The 16,258-nt window shown below is 40.2% G+C and overlaps 2 protein-coding genes across 11 annotated transcripts in view; one reads left to right on the top strand and one right to left on the bottom strand.

Moving 5' to 3' along the window:
• LOC131673503 (potassium voltage-gated channel subfamily KQT member 4-like) overlaps positions 1-11,798 on the top strand; it is a 114,555-nt gene extending 102,757 nt beyond the window's left edge. For 2 of the 10 annotated variants that reach the window (XM_058951526.1, XM_058951524.1), the window contains exons 15-19: positions 1,844-1,971; positions 3,347-3,443; positions 3,569-4,032; positions 4,889-5,148; positions 7,407-11,797. In XM_058951526.1, coding sequence (XP_058807509.1) covers positions 1,844-1,971; positions 3,347-3,443; positions 3,569-4,032; positions 4,889-5,148; positions 7,407-7,738 — 1,281 coding nt within the window. In that variant the 3' untranslated portion in view covers positions 7,739-11,797. Of the gene's footprint in view, positions 1-1,843; positions 1,972-3,346; positions 3,444-3,568; positions 4,033-4,888; positions 5,149-5,744; positions 5,804-7,406 lie in introns of all 10 variants that reach the window. The other 8 variants (XM_058951528.1, XM_058951529.1, XM_058951530.1 and 5 more) reach the window with 6 other exon arrangements.
• A 195-nt stretch (positions 11,799-11,993) lies between these two features.
• LOC131673512 (sodium channel protein Nach-like) lies at positions 11,994-14,900 on the bottom strand. The gene is made up of 6 exons (XM_058951547.1): positions 14,752-14,900; positions 13,711-13,909; positions 13,500-13,648; positions 13,279-13,422; positions 12,834-13,149; positions 11,994-12,632 (listed from the first exon to the last, which is right to left on the bottom strand). Exons 1-6 carry the CDS (start codon positions 14,898-14,900, stop codon positions 12,288-12,290), a joined length of 1,302 nt encoding a protein of 433 aa, XP_058807530.1. The 3' UTR covers positions 11,994-12,287.
• Between the last annotated feature and the right edge of the window lie 1,358 nt (positions 14,901-16,258).

Below are 16,258 nucleotides of genomic sequence, written 5' to 3'. Positions count from 1 at the left end.
TTCGCTGGTTTACGTCCGGTTTTTATCTTCGGCACACGCGTACTCCCGTGCATGTATAATTTCTCCTCGACTGCCCCTCCTTGCCTAGCTTTTGCATTCGTCGATTGATTGTCATTCCGGGCCGCCTCGAAGCACTAAAAGCGCCCTCTCAAGGATGCGTCGCTTCATTTGCTATTCAATTAAAAGCCTTATATAAATCCATGCCAACCCCTGTACCTCGCTTTTATGGATTTCACTTTGCCGTCCGTCGATGTAAAAAACACCGCTTCGAGGATCGAATTCAATTTTTACGACGAGATATCGCGTCACTTCAAACAGACCGTTGTTTCGCGCGTGCGCGACAAATAATGCGTCCGCGCGATCACCGTTTGCTTCTCCGGGAGTTATCGAAACTTTCCTCTTCACCATTTCCAAGCTCTCCCCCTCCCCCTCTTTCGTAATACCCACACACACACACACACACACACCTTTCTTTCTCTGCAAATCTGTGACAGTGTGACGTGTGTGCAATTGTGTTCGTGTTAATGTGGAAGCTGCTTTTATAATCAACCATGCCATTGTGTGATTAACTATGTTGAACGATATACCAGCGCATTAATACATGTGTGTATCCACGATTTGCGAGTCTCTCTCCGATAAACTACCGCCCGCGCGCATCCACCAACGCGAATTCCCGTCGCGCTGATCTGGCACCCAGCCGCTCGCTGCGTATGCCGCATCGGATTCTCGTGTACGACTTACCCGCCGTCCCTCCCCTTTTCGCGTTCTACAGGTGGTACGATATTTTAGAAAAGGCCCCGGCGAAAGCCAACTTTTTAACTTTTTTCGTTAAACTTACACTCGCTTGTTTATGCAACATATACGTTTGACCCTTGACAAACACGATTACACGCTCGCGAGGGAACAGCGCGGAAAACGCTAGCTATAAGTGAGACTGGAATTTCTCTCAAGTTAAATTGCTCGTGTACAATACGCGGCATTCGTTTATTTTTCTTTCCTACTTCGACCCGAGTCTGACCGTAAAAAACAAATAATAAATAATAACAAGCAGCACTGCTCATAAAAGGTAGCACTTTCGTCCGAAGTGCAAGCCACTTTCGGGCCGCAAAACTACGGGCAAAAAAAAAAAAACTTGGGAGCTCTAAGACGACGTGCTGATTCGCGCCACTGCGTCAGGACACTAAATTCGCTCTGGCTTCTCGTAGAGAGGATGAACTGCGAGGCTAGCAAAGGGAGGACACAAAAAAGTGGCAGAAAATACTGAGAGAGTCGAGTGCGCGGGGCAAACCGGCAACTAAAAGTCGTATAAGTTTTCTACTCTATATAAAAGCGAGCTAACGTTAATCCGAAATTAAACGCAGATGTTCGTTTGCCGCTCGAGCAAATTCGACGTCGTTTTGAAATTTCATGGAATAAGCTTCTTCACTACCCCGTCCCCCACTCTACCTATCCACCCTCTATTCGACGTTATCACAACAGATTTACTTTGTGCAACAGATATGTAGCCTTTTATACTGTCAATACGAGGCCATTGCTCCACGATTTTGCTGGTTGCACGCGCGATTCTTCACCGATTGAGCGTGAAATCCGTAAGTCAGTCTGGTTCTCTCCAACTAAAAAGAGACGTCTAATACGTTGAAAAAGTAGCCAGTAGAAAAGGAAGCATTAGCCCGTATTTTGAGTAAAGAAAGAATCTTACATATAGCCATAGAACATGAAAGAAAAACATAATACAGAACGCAAAAAAATAAAAATAAAAACAGAATGAAAAAAAAAAAAAAAAAAAAGAAAAGCGTAAAAAACTATTGATAATGTGTCTGTAAACCGCGGGGCGTGATCGCAGCTGAAATACTTCGTGGCCCGCAAGAAGTTCAGGGAAGCCCTGAAACCTTACGACGTCAAGGACGTGATTGAACAATACAGCTCCGGCCACGCCGATCTACTGAATCGCGTACGAAATCTGCACTTCAGGTATTATTGCCTTAATGGTGCAGTCGTGCTATCTTGCCATTTATAAAGAAAAAAACAAATGTCTCGACCTAAGACGTCGAGCCCTTCGTTTTGACCGCCACTACTGTATATTTCCTTTTGGTTTCATATATATATATTATTATATGATTCTCTATATACATATATTTATATATATATTTAATTATTTGCTTCCAACCACATAGACTAGCTCGAACAGTAAAATGTGCTAAAAATACACAATTGGCAAATCGATAACATGCAAAGTATCTACTATTTTTGGATTGTACAAGTATCGCCAAGCAATAGATTGATTTTTTTTTTCAATAATTTCGCCGACTCGACCGCAAACCTCTCTTTACGTCACGTCAGCTTTGTACGTGAAACGAGCAGAATGAATTTCTGCGATTTAACAATCTTTGATTATGCATTCTCTGTGAGCAAAGTGTGCGCGCGTGGTCGGCGATTACGTTAAAATGACGAGGAGCACATTGCTGGTAGGTACGGTAATTGCGTAGATTTCCGAAATGTCTCAGAGCTCACGGAATGACATTTTACTGTTTGAAGCTTCTATGCCAATTATCACGCCGTGGTATTTTGTGCTTTCTTGCAGCAGTATTTGCAGAAATTTAGTTGAGAACGTTTATTCGATTGACATCCCTCCCTATTTTTGGCCTGAGCTGCTTTATATTGCTAACCTCCCATGGCAATGACGACGACAAATATGTTTTAATGCAACTGTCACCAATGGCGATCACCTTCACGAAAGAAGGCTCGCGTAAATGTGTGTGTGTATGTGCCGTGTGAATCGTCAAAAAACCTCACTCACTGGTCACGATTCGCCTATTTGTAATCTATTATTTCATTCTCTCATGTCACAATCACCCTGTGTGTGCCACTCTACTCCGTTATTAGTTTGCTTTTCTTTATCATAGGAGCGTGTCCATTTGAAAAAGAAACCAACGTATATACTTACGGCAAACCGAACTTTATAGACCTTTAACAATCTGTTCGTTCGTTGAAATGCCAAATGACCTTGACTTCGTACAATCCATTACCTTGTCCAGTGTATAACTGTATACTTAAAGGTCCATTGATAGTGATGTTGCACAGAGCGTGCGGTTTGCGGTAAATTGTATTTGTAACTAGACGTTAGCATGACTTTGAAGAAATTTCAATCAATGATGCTTTCTCCAGCATATATCCACGTACATTATTATAATTGAACGTCACGTTGCGTTAGTGCAGTCTGCATGTTGCACTCGTCTAGAGGCTTGCGAGTGGCTTTGCCTGCTGTGCCCGTGGTTGTTCAATATTTCATAGTTGACGAATCGGCCTCGACTGGATAATAATACATTCTGTTTATGTTATCACACAGGTTAGACCAAATATTAGGTAAGCAAGGTTCGAAAGCGAGGGACGTTTACGCTTCAAAAATTAGTTTAGCATCGAGAGTGGTTAAGGTCGAAAGGCAGGTAAGAAGCCGAGCGTACGATATCTTCTTTTATATGCAAGCAAAAGCGAAGCAAGAGCAAAGAACGTTTGACGGCGAGTTCGCTGGGGAAAATCGGAAAGCTGAACGGAACCGATGATTCGCCAGGTCGATGACATCGAGATGAAACTCGACCAGCTTATCGAGCTGTACATGGAGGACCGCAAGCGCCTGCTGGCGCTACCGATGCCCGAGCCGGCGGACTACAGCGCTCGGGGCATTGGCGGCGGTGGCGGCGGTGGCGGCCGTGGTGGCGGCGGCGGCGGCAGCGGCAGCGGCAGCGTTGCTAGCAGTGGCAACGCCGATGCCGCCGGTGGATCTGCCTGCGGCGAGAGCGTGGCCGCCGCCCCCGACGCGCCGCTGTCCGCGGGCGTGGGCGGCAGCTTCGTGCTCAAACCCATCCTCGTGGACAAGCAGCTGTCGGAGCCGAGCTCGCCCACCATCAACAACTTCCGCGAGTCCGAGAGAGCGCAGAGCCATCACACGCGCTACCATTCGCACGCCAAACCGCGCCAGATACACCGTGGACATTCCGACCTCGGCACTCGCGTCAAGAAGCGCGTCACTCTGAGGTACCAATGCCCTCGTTTTCTTCACTCTGTGTCCTGGAAATCGCTCGCTCCTTCGGTTCCAATTGAAAAATCATGTCCAACGGATAGTAGTCTAATAAAACGCAAACAGCCGTTCGAAGATGAATACAGTGACCACGCGTATTTTTGATGATTGCTACGGCAACGTGTACTGCAAGGCACGTGCCTCGAGATTACCTGTCTTTGGATACCTCAATGCCTTATTTTCCCATGAAAAAATCATATAAAAAACATGCTCGTCTTAACTTATCGAGTTTGCAAAAATATAAACCAGGATGTTTATTAGATATATTTTCTTTATTGGAACCAAAGGTACACAAGGGCTACGAAAACAGGTGCCTTTTCTTGAAACATCAGAGCACGTAAAGCTAGGTCAAAAAGACATCTGCACTTTTTCCACCTGGTGGCACTTTACATTTTCAAACACGGTCTCTGGGCATCTAAAGGTGAAATAAAAAATGTTTCAAGCTCAGCTCTTCCTAAAAAACAACTGCTTATTGATGATGCTAAGAAAAGGGATGCTGTGGCGTTTCTCTTTACCCACCCGTCTAAGACATTAAAAAATAAAATCGCAAATTGAAACAAGTTACGTTTTTGATCTAGCTATTATAGATGCATTAAAACTGGAGAGTCGCTTTTCACAGCAGAGATTTGCATCTTTTCTTATTGGAGCAAACGGGAATCAGATAAAACTTTTGGCACTGCTACCTAAATGTCTTTTAAAAGAACGATTCGCCTCACGCGCGAGCATAATATGTCTGCCATTAACGATAGCGTTGATAAGCGTCGGAGCGTAGTTGTGCGCATATGGAAAATTAATGATTTGCATTTCCGGTAGTTCCATCCCGTCGAACCTGGTGTTGCCGGGCGACATGTCGAGGTTGCCACCGCGAGTGCCAACGTTGCCAACGGCTTCGTCGGCTCCGCCAACGCTTAGCTCGCCACAAGGCGACGTGGTGATACTGGTGCCTCCGCTTTGCGGCGCTGCCGACTCTATCTCGGTGGAATTGCCCGGTGACGACTGCTTGTCGGGCGCCTCGGCGAGTGTCAGCCTCACCGTCGTCGGCAAAGTGCCACAGAGTTCCAAGGAATCCTCCGGTAAGTCCGACGAGCGACAACAGTCGTCCTCTAACGTGCTTATCTTTACCATCATTATATATCTGTCTTTCTCGTCGGTGTCTATTATTGCACACGATTTTTAGTGGATCCTGCAAGTGTGTTTTATATGTGACACTCGGCAATATCAATTTCAACTACATGATTATCAAATGAACGAACAAAACCAATTGTACCTGTACGAATCACACGTTAACACGAGCTTGTACTTGAAAAATAGAAGCTGCGCGAGTTATTAGTCGACATATAAAGCTTAATCAAACCAACTATACCAGCTCTTTGCTGAAATTCGCTCGACACGGCTCCGCAAAAATACCTATAATAGACGCAGCACTACACCACTCGTCATTTTTATACATAAATACGCAGAGAGGCGGACTTGATAATTGTTAAGTACACGTACGCAACCAAACAGAAACGCACACGCACAAACGCCACCATCGCGAGAACAGAGAGAGAAAGAGCGAAAGCGAGAGAGAGAGAGAGAGATGAGCCAATGTTTGTGTTTGTGTGCGTAAGTAAAGTAAAGGGCTACCTGCGACACGTGAGAGATGTACCTATGTGTGTGCGTTTTACAGCATCGCCGAACACTACTCGCTCGTCTACCACGTCGTTATAGCGAAAAAAACATTACACAGTAAGTTCCACCGCTAAAGAGAAAGAGAAAAAAAACCGTGGCAGATGCAACCTTTAGTTTACCTATACATAGCTTTTCTGCGGCATCATTATATTATACGTAGATGACGGACTGCCACTGCCTGTGCACGCTCGTAGCGCATATATATCCTCCTTTTTTCATAGATTTTCGCCGCCAGCTGCACATCTCTTCTTCTATTTCTTTTCTTCCTCTCTCTCTCTCTCTCTCTCTCTCTCTCTCTCTCTCTCTCTCTCTCTCTCTCTCTCTCTCTCTCTCTCTCTCTCTCTCTCTCTCTCTCTCTCTCTCTCTTTCTGTACTTTTGTCTGCACTATTGATCAGTGACCCTTCCCATCCCTCCTAGCTTTATTTCTGTAAATCAAATATGATATCTAGAGTTCGTTTGCTTCGTTGCATCAACGTAAGACTACAAGTTATTGTATCGATTTCTTATTCTACTTACCGATCAACAAGGTAAATTATGATGAAGACATTGACATTTCAACGGAGCACTTTACAGACGTCAATTGTAGAATATAACAGTTGACAAAACTATACTATCTCATAATTTTATTTGACAATTAAGATAAAACTAGAGAATATCCACTCTCGGACGAATTTTTTTCAAAGCTTCATCATAATTTATACACACTAGCCTTGACTTCGTCTTCCGTTATTTCTTGTTTAACTAAAGTGACACGCTCGGCTTTCTTCAGCTATGCGTAGAGCGTATTTTCATCTATCTTTTCATTTTTACGCCCCAGCTTCTTTTCAGCTTGTCTGCCGGCTCAGCGCATTTTCCTTCTTCCTTACTCCTTCATTCAAACCTTCTTTCTTCGGTATGTCGCTTGTTTTCGGAGTACTATAAAACTTGGGTGGCGGCGACGGCGGCCTCGGCAGCAGCGGCACCACCACCACCACCAAAAGTTTTTCCCCTAGCCCATATCCATTACAACCTATAAAAGATAAGTCACGTGCCTCGCAAATGCGTTATTTAGTTCTTGACGTGTTAACGACTATCTCAAGACTGTTCGTTCCAACGAATTATCACCGCACACTCCCGCTATGGCTTCGGCATATATATATCAAACAGCGTACGTAATAATTGACGCCAGCTAACGTAGCGACAGTCGAAGCAACTTCTGTGTGAGAATTCAAGTTTAAGAAGTTTTCAAGTGAACGCCAGCTAGCGCGTGGAAACTGAAACTAATAAAATTTCATTTAGCGCGCAACTCGATCTCTCGTTAAAAATTTGCTTCAACAAGTTACTCTGCAAAGCATTCGCACAAGTACGTTTTCGGCATCCATTAGAGTTTACTAGCATTGTTCCACTGTCCTTTCGATATTTCCTTTTACTGAAAACACATTCGATTTTATAATTTGAAGGTAGCTTGCAATTAGTGAGTAGCTCGTAAAACTTGGCTTTCTCATGATACTTTTACATTGATCCAGTAGTCTAATTCGCGCACGCATTAGCACGACAAAGCAGATAGTTTAGTGAAGATGATAACGTGAAAATGAATGAAAGCGAAAGCGCGGATGAAAATATTAATAAAATGGCAACAAAGATAAAAGTAGTGGAAGGTAACGAAAAATTGTTTTTTAGATCGGTTGGAGGAGCACGAAAGCGTATACACGCTGGTCGACACAGAGGACGAGGAAGAAGAGGAGGAAGAGGAGGAGGAGGAGGAGGAGGAAGAGGAGGACGAGGACGAGGTGACGCAAATGGCAGACTACGAGGTCGAGGACGAAGCTGAAGCCGAGTACGAGGAAGAGGAAGAGGAGACCTCGTGTGAAAACACGGCACTGCTGGGCAGCGGCGCGACGCGTACCCAGATAATCGTCACGCCGAGCATGAGTCCAGCGACGAGCAGCCACGACCTGAGCATTCACGCGGTCGATCATCACCGTGCTCAGCCGAGCGATCATCGCTCCTAGCCCTACCTCAAGCTGCGCCAAGGCCCAAGCGGCGTCTCGTAGCCTAAACTCGACAAGTCACCTCTATCGGCGACGAAAGCCAACGTCGAAAATCAAAGTCGTCTCGGGGATGAGCGGCAATTGCTTGTTGAGCCTAGGCTCGAGTTTACTTCTTGCTCGATATGTCTCGGGACTCTTTTCCAGTGAAGACGATAGCTGCGTTTGTTTTTCAGCTGTGATGCGGACCACAAGGTATCATCTGTACGTACGAGCGAGTCGTTTCTTTGTGCTCGCTCGATACGCATTGCTCTTTCAACGAGTTCACTTTCAAAGCACTGTTTTCCATATGCTTCATCTGGTTACCTGATTGACAAATCGGACCGCGGAAGCTTTGACACACAATGCTCTCGTCCGAGTTAGCCGCGTAACAGCTTCAAAGAACTTGTGTTTTCAGCTCCAACAGTTGTTATTTATCTGTACTATACGAACGACCCTCTGGCAGGGCGTAGTTAATTATATTTTCCTGATATTGAATAGCTAAGCAAAAGATTTTCTTTACACATATATTATTTGTAAATGTTCGTCAAAGGCAGTGCAATGGCATAACAGGCGAAGATGAGTACTTATTAGGGCTGGAAAAGATTTAAGAAAAACCAAAACATAGACTGTAGACTACTTAATGCGCAGCACATTTCAAGAATTAAACGCCGTAATTTTAGCATGTATATATAAATACTTAACTGAAAAGAAAATAAGTAAGCTAGGAACATCGACTCGCGTTCGACGACACCTTCCTTCCGGTCAGTCTTCCTTGCGAGGAGCGATTTTGCACAATGTAGATAACGATTGTACCTACAAATCTATCGAACTGCTGCATTATAATGTTCTGTTTTTCGATTCAGCGTCATTTTCAGAATCGCAGTTACTGTATAAATTAACATTACGACTAATAATAATTACAACTAAATATATACGATAAATCACTCTTGTTCGTGGGTTTGACGAGGCTTTGTATACATTTCTAGCTCTTCTTAATCGAAACAAATGAGTCAGTAGTTGTGAATCTCAAAGAATATTTGTAAAAATCTTTAGTGATAATCGCTAACGATCAGTGCATTCTGCTTTTTCAATAAAATCAAGTTCTGTCAAGCCCGTCGGACACAAGCATAGTATCAGAGCTCATATGTATCTCCGGCTTTGAAAACTTTGCAAGTAATGAAACCACATTGTTTTACAAATGACTTATCGCAAAAGCCTCAACTATTATCGAATAAAAAGTGGCATTAATGACAGCTTGGCAAAACAAAAATTAAAAAAATAAAACATTAAGTTACTATAATTGCTTAAGAAAGGCCGGGAGGAATTAGACGCTAACACCACATACAATTACGAAAAAAGAATTATTATAACTCGATGACGGTACGTCTTGATATCAATTAAATAAATTATTGTAAGCAAAAGTAATTTGACTAAAATAAATCAGTGAAAATTAAATAAATAAGGATATAAGAGTCTGAAACTCAGATTGGTAATAATGAAATAGAATTAAAATAATAACGAAAGCTACACAATAAATTAAAACTTAGGGCACAATAAAGACGCTTATAATGAATTTATATAAATATAAAAGATATTGCTAATATTATACATGATTTAGCCAGTATTTCTAAATTATACTTTTTGAATTTAGTAAAAAAAATATCTTGAAATCTGAACAAATCATGCGATTTCGATACAGACATGATAAACATTCGTGACTGTAGGTATATTGAACCGTACAACTATAAATCCGCTGTCTTTGAAACTATACAGAATAAAGATAAGGTCCACGCAGTTTTAATTAACTCGAAAGAATATCAAGCATTGAAATTTTACACTTTCATAATTTCTTGTTGATAAATATACTTCGCCTGCAAAACGAAATCCCATATTACTGACAAAAATGTATGTATCATTGATAGTTTAAACATTTAGTCAAGACTTTACAACTTTTTCTACAACAGTCCACGCAGGTTTTATAAAAGTTCTTTCTGCCATGAACAGCATAATTTGATTACATAAACAATTTGAGAACGCTTCACAGTAAAAAAATCAACTTATGAAATTTATATGGCTAGACTCTTGGCTTTGCCTACTTCGTTTTGATATTGTCGGCATAATAACGATATTGACAACGACAAATGACTTGATAACTGCTTATAACTTTACTGGCATCATTTTAGCTCGTAAAACAAAGCTTTCATTACTATAAAGTGTAATTTTAAACACGAAGAAAAAAAATTAATAAAATACAAGAAAAATACGAAAATAAGATAAATACATATGTGCGTCTTCGTATAATATGTGCAAAAATAACAAAAACTGAACTTTATATGCACTTTGGACGTAAATGTAAAAATGTAAACTTTAACAAATCGTACTATTGTAAATACAAACGATTTATGCGCTAATTTTATCAATAGGGGCTGAATATATGAATTCGAGTGAAGTATAAATTCATTCAACAAATAAACATTCCACGCGGTTATAATTATACAATTAGATGTAAAATATTCATGAATTACGAGATTATTAACACATATTATGATTCTTTTCCACTGCAAATAGATCTTTACTGTCATTATTACCGCTTAACTTTTAGAATATTTATACATTATCAAATTGAATTTCGGTAAAACAATGACTTATCACCTATTCAAATATATCAAATTGTTTTGAACTAATTAATAAATAAATTATTGTATGAATTAAAATCGTGAAAAAGGTTTTGATACAATTGATATTTAGAATGTAATTATATGAATTTTCTATCATTTGTAAGCTATAACTGATGGAATAATTTTTAATTATTAAAGTACTGAATACTCATTTATAAATCATGGGTAAACTGAAAACACATTTGAACCGATTTAACACACCGAAGTTTGATGCTACAATAACAGATCGCATATGTATATAAGCAATCAAATCATACTATCAAAATAATCAATATAAGATTTTATTAAACTTATCAAAAACATACATTAGTTAAAAAGTATTTTTAATGATATTTAAATAAAGGAGAACTGCAACTGGTGCCTAAAAATTAAAACTTTACGAAAATTATATTAATGTAAATCTTGTGATTTTTATTTGTTATTGTTTCACATAAAAATTATATTAAGTTTGAAGCCATCAAAATTATCTTGAAAAATATATTATTCATCGGAAACTTATCTCCTATACTTCAATCTTAAATTTGTATTTCATCATTTACCAATACTTAAAATAATTATTTTATACTATTAGGATTCATATTATTTACATAAGATTTTGTGTTCTATCATCTAATAATACCATCCGTTAACGTTCTCCTTTTCACATTAAAGAAATGTATCAATCTTTTAAAAAATAAAAGAATTCCTTTAATGCTGCTCGCTTGAATTATTATAAATAAAAATATGGTAAATTGAGAGTAGAAAATTATTAAAAACTATCCTAATAAGCAATGTTAACAGCATGTTTATTTGAATTCATCAGTTTTAGAGGGACCATGAAACATTGCATTATGCGATCGAATAAATTCAAGATATTTTCTTGATGCAGAACTATAATATTGAATTGATTTGGCTTGAATTTACACAATTGTAGTATAGTTGGACGTAAGTTCAATAATATCAAATATTTAAACATTTTAATTATAAGATGACGTAAATTTGAGGTTACATAAAAAATATAATACTTGTTGTAATAGTTATTTGAGTTTATCAAGTTATAGATGATCTATGAAATCTAGTTTTGGAAATTATATGATGAAACGATGAAAGTTAGTAAAATAATTTTTTGCGTTGATACAAAGAATAAATGCATTTGTTGAGCATTGAACATCATCGAAATTGTATATTTGAGTTTTAAGAAAATTATCATTACAGTAAACAAAATTTTCCAAAATCACTTTATTTCGTAAAAATGATGAAGAAACAAACAAAAATTGCGATTGTAATTTACTGCAGTTTCGGGTGAACATCTCGAATATGTAAAACTAAGCATAAGAAGTGAAACAAAGGATTTGAAAAATCTGAAATATATACATTTATTTTATAATTGGAGTAATTTTTAATTTGCCCTAATATCGTTGAATTTTTTTTTTCATAATTTCTTAATGATGACTTACAGATGATCATTTCTCTGAATAAATACATTGAAGTAATATGTTAATTATTGTTTGTATACATATAGTGCGTCACATTTTTAGTATTTTTATACTGAGAAATGCATAGTTTTCAATTAATCCTAATGTCGAAAATGACTCAAAAATTGAAAGAGAAAACATGCATCAATGCAACAATGCTGGAAACAGACTGAAATTCTAATAAAAACTTACATATTTTTACGCAATCTTGAAATATTCCTTTTGCTTCGACGTTGTATTAGCAGATGAGTGAAAGATTAACTAGTTCTAAATTACTTTGTTGTGGTAATTACGATAAATATTGGTGAAAAATTGGTTACAACTGACAAATAGCATAGCTACAGTGAAAGTGAACATCAAGGGACAGATAATCTTGGTAAAGTATAATGGAGTCCTTCGTTAGCAGGCATTATTACAAGGATGCGCTGGTTCAACCGGTACATTAAACTTAGTCTTAGGCATGCTAAGCACAGCGCCACAGTAGGTGCGCAAACTGAAGTAATAAAGTATCTCGAAGCTGGTGATGATGGAGTAGCCGATAAAAAATCCAGCCACTCCGCCGAATGAGACAACGAGATCCAGCCAGCCGAAGCGCGTTTTACGGCGAAAACGCACCTCCGGCCACGAGAGAAACTTTATCTCGGTGCTGGCGTTGTTACTGTTATGTGCGTCGATGTTGCGCTCGATCTTCTCCACGTTGTAGGCCGTGTGTTCGCACGACATGTAGCACTTGCCGCTCGTCAGCTGTGGAACGGAAATATTTTTTTTTTTTTCGTTTGAGGTTTTTGCGGCGAAAACGCGCGAGACGCTTTATTGATGATTAGTCGAGCTGACATCGAATCTGTGAACTCGATTCGACAAACTGGTTTATCGGTCGGTCAGCTCATTATGCCACAACTTTCGCGGACGTTATTGACTTTACGTAAATTTTTTTTGCTCAATTACCTTTTGTTCTGGTATGGTAGAGAGGCACTGATATTGCCAAAAATAGCATTCATCCATCTGACTGTCAGCGTAAAACCATGGAAGGCAGCTGCACTTGGCTAACATGACATTCTTATGAAGCGTCCTTTCGCAATCGGCGTGCGAAAGGCTTTCCTCTGGATACACGCATTTGCGCTGACTTCGAGTGAGGAAACGTACGCTATTGGCTGTTGACGTGATGGTCAAACTTAGCCCGATGGACGCAGGTGCGAGCAATCTATGAGTTGGCTCTTGACCTAACAGCGGTGGCCCTTCAGATTTTCCAGTCAGGTGTACGCTGCGGATCAATTAAATTTTCGTATAACTGTCGTGCGCATTATTATGCACGACTTATTTTATTTGATACTTCCATTTCAAAGTTTAGCCTATAGATTTTCAAACGAGATTACTATCGCGATACACTTACTTTATTGGATATTCGGATATTTGAAACTGCAAACTCCACGCGGGGTCATCTTTATCGATTCGCCGACTCTTAAATTCACAGCATATACCATCGGCAGTCGCAATTTTTCGCGGGAACAGAGTTTCACAGTCGTACGACTGTTTTCTATTAACAGTCATTTCATTTAATAAAGTTGAATATTTATACTGCATGACTTAATAGTTCTGAGAGTAAAAGCTAACCTAAACTCGCAGTTGAATAGGAGATCTTGACATTCTGGTGTCGACTCATACAAAATTTGCGAAAAAGAAAGTCCGTCTAAGTCTTCATTACTCATCAATTGAAATAGTTCTGAGCGCTCGTACAATAACTCGATACCGGTGATTTGCGTCTAGAAATATACAAATATCATAATAATTCGTAATCGTGTTTTTTATTTTTCGAGAACTTTACCGCTCTTAATTGCGACTTAGAGAAATCCAAATGATTTTTGTCAAAACACAAATATACATTGGGAAAGTCCACAGAAACGTTTTCTCGCTCGATATTCAAGTAGGTTAATGTTGGCGATGTTTGAAATTTCTGCCAGATAATCACGATGGTTGCGACAGCTGCGATTGCGGACGCAATGAAGATTAAAAACCACATGACTCTGGAAAATCAAGACAATTTCATGTACTCGGCAGTTACATCATTATTCATCTTCGGTTCCAATAAAATACATTTCCAAGTTATCCAGAATACAGTAATTATAATTTCAGTTCAAATTATATTCATGTATTTACGATAAATTAATCTCATATAGAAAAAAATTAATTTATAGCTCATGATGATTGTCGATAAGAAAATACGTATAAAATAAAGTGTACAGTGTAAACGCAAATTGAATCTTCGCTTCTGTGTCTTTATCAGCTTCATTTTGTTACTCAACGCTATTGTGTCGAAAATAACAATACGATAAAAGTATATGCCGATGGCAAACGCTCGAACGGCACTATAGACGAAAAAAAAATGAAAGCTGATCACTGTCGGGTACCTCAGCAGTTCGTAAACAAAATGTCTTTCTGCCTCAGATATAACATAATTGCCATATCAGCGTCCGCTAATGAAAGTTCAGTTATTTTCCAGATAGCGATAGCTCGCGAGCGCGCGTATAGTGTATAAATAGTGTTTCATGGGACTAACTATAATTGACGCTAAAATTCTTTGTAATTTGCCTCTCGATCTGCCGTTAATCCCTGAATTGCTAATAAGTAAAATATATTTTCCTCCGGTGCGCTTTCACGCATCTAATAACCGCGCGAATACGCGGCCCCGAGTCAAGAGTGTCAGGAGTGTCTAATAAGCGCTTGAAAAGCTCGTAAAATCGTGTTTTTAAAGCTTTGAAACGGCGGACGATTGACCATAAACTGCGATATTTTATCCAACGAATAGTCATCCCGTGTAACGGGCGCGCAAAGTCAACGCTCACGCACGCAGGTTTCGTAGCGCAACCTTTGGTAAATCGACCTCGTCGGGTCGACGAAGTAGGGTACGACGTGCAGAGAATTCTCGCGCACGAACTCTCGGCGCCGCTTACTCAAGCTGTACCGCAACAGCTTGAGTCCTGGTTGCTTCGATTTCCAGCACAAGTCGACAGCCATCTCTCTCACTTTCAACACATTTCCGCGCGCGCGCGCGACTATCTGAAATCGAGCGACTGACAATGCCGCGGCGAAGCCACTGCGTGCACTTTCGCCGCTCGCAAACTTATCGCGCCCCAAGATTTACGAGCTGCAGATCTAAGCGATCGATTGCACGTAAAACAATGCGCTGCGCGGCAGATTGATATATACACGCCTCACGGAAGAGATATATATATATGTATATATATGTATATTTTTTTTCTAACTGACGGAAAAGGCCAAGGGGAGCGCTCTTGAATTTTGCAACGAGCGCTACGAAGCATTCGGCTTATAAATAACGCGCCGCTGGCTAAGTGGGCGACTGTGAAAACAGTTTTCTCGTGTATTTTCAGATTTCGCTGGTGTCTTTTTCTCTTCCTACCCCGGTGACGTCGGTTCGTTACACTCCACGGCGCATCGACGATCCGTCGACGATTGCGAATCTTCGAGGTCGGTCGAGATAATTAAATTCAACTGCGTCGTCAGTATAGGAGGAATGGTCCTTCTCGGGCGCGCGTTTGGCTACTATTAGTCAGACCCGCCGGCATTATGCGCCTTAACAAAGAGCGCGCTTAATCCAGGTGTTATCTCGTTGTAGGTATTTCGGAGTGCGGCAGCCAAGCTGCCGCGCTGTCTGGGATTAGGCGCCCGCGACGGCGATTCGAGATAGCGCCGTTTAGAGCCGCTAAAAGAATTATTCGGCCGACAAGTCACTCTGTGCCTGCGGGCTTCTCCTAATCGCCTTTGCGACCGGCTTTCCAATGGGCTTTTGCCTACTACTTTCGGCCATTTATCCTTCTCCTTATCAATTTCGAGGCGCTGCGTTTCTTTTTCCGGAGGCACTCGGATCGCTAAGTACTCTGAACGAACTATGGTAATAGTCCATTTGCATTTGAACGAAATGAACGAGAAGCGGAGAAAATCGTACGCACGCCGATTCGCATGCGGAAAATGACCACAACTCATTTTTGTAACGAGTGTTTCGTAACCAGACACGACGTAACGGTCACTGCTGGATTTCAATTGTCTTATAGAAGAGACGAATTTTTGTTCTTTGCCCGCTTGACGTGGATTCCTTGAAGGCAATACCGCGTGATATTTCAATTTTGAATTAGCATAAGCGTAATCTGCGACGCCAATGTAACAATAGAGGAGAGTTTTTTTTCATTGTCGCTTGAAAACTCGGGAACAGACTTTTTCAATAAAATAACCATTATGTCGAACGATAAATCATTTTCCATGAAAAAATCCGAGCTGGGTATATTTAACGATGAAAATTCGTATATATACGATTTTCCTATTTATGTTGAATGGGCGGTATAATAAAGCTGTCAAAC

The sequence above is a fragment of the Phymastichus coffea genome, unplaced genomic scaffold (genome assembly GCF_024137745.1).
Source record: "Phymastichus coffea isolate CEN01 unplaced genomic scaffold, Cenicafe_Pcof_1.1 PCOF00181, whole genome shotgun sequence".
NCBI lineage: Eukaryota > Metazoa > Arthropoda > Insecta > Hymenoptera > Eulophidae > Phymastichus > Phymastichus coffea.
The sequence above is the reverse complement of the archived record's forward strand: the minus strand, read 5'-3'. Positions and strand labels throughout refer to the sequence as shown.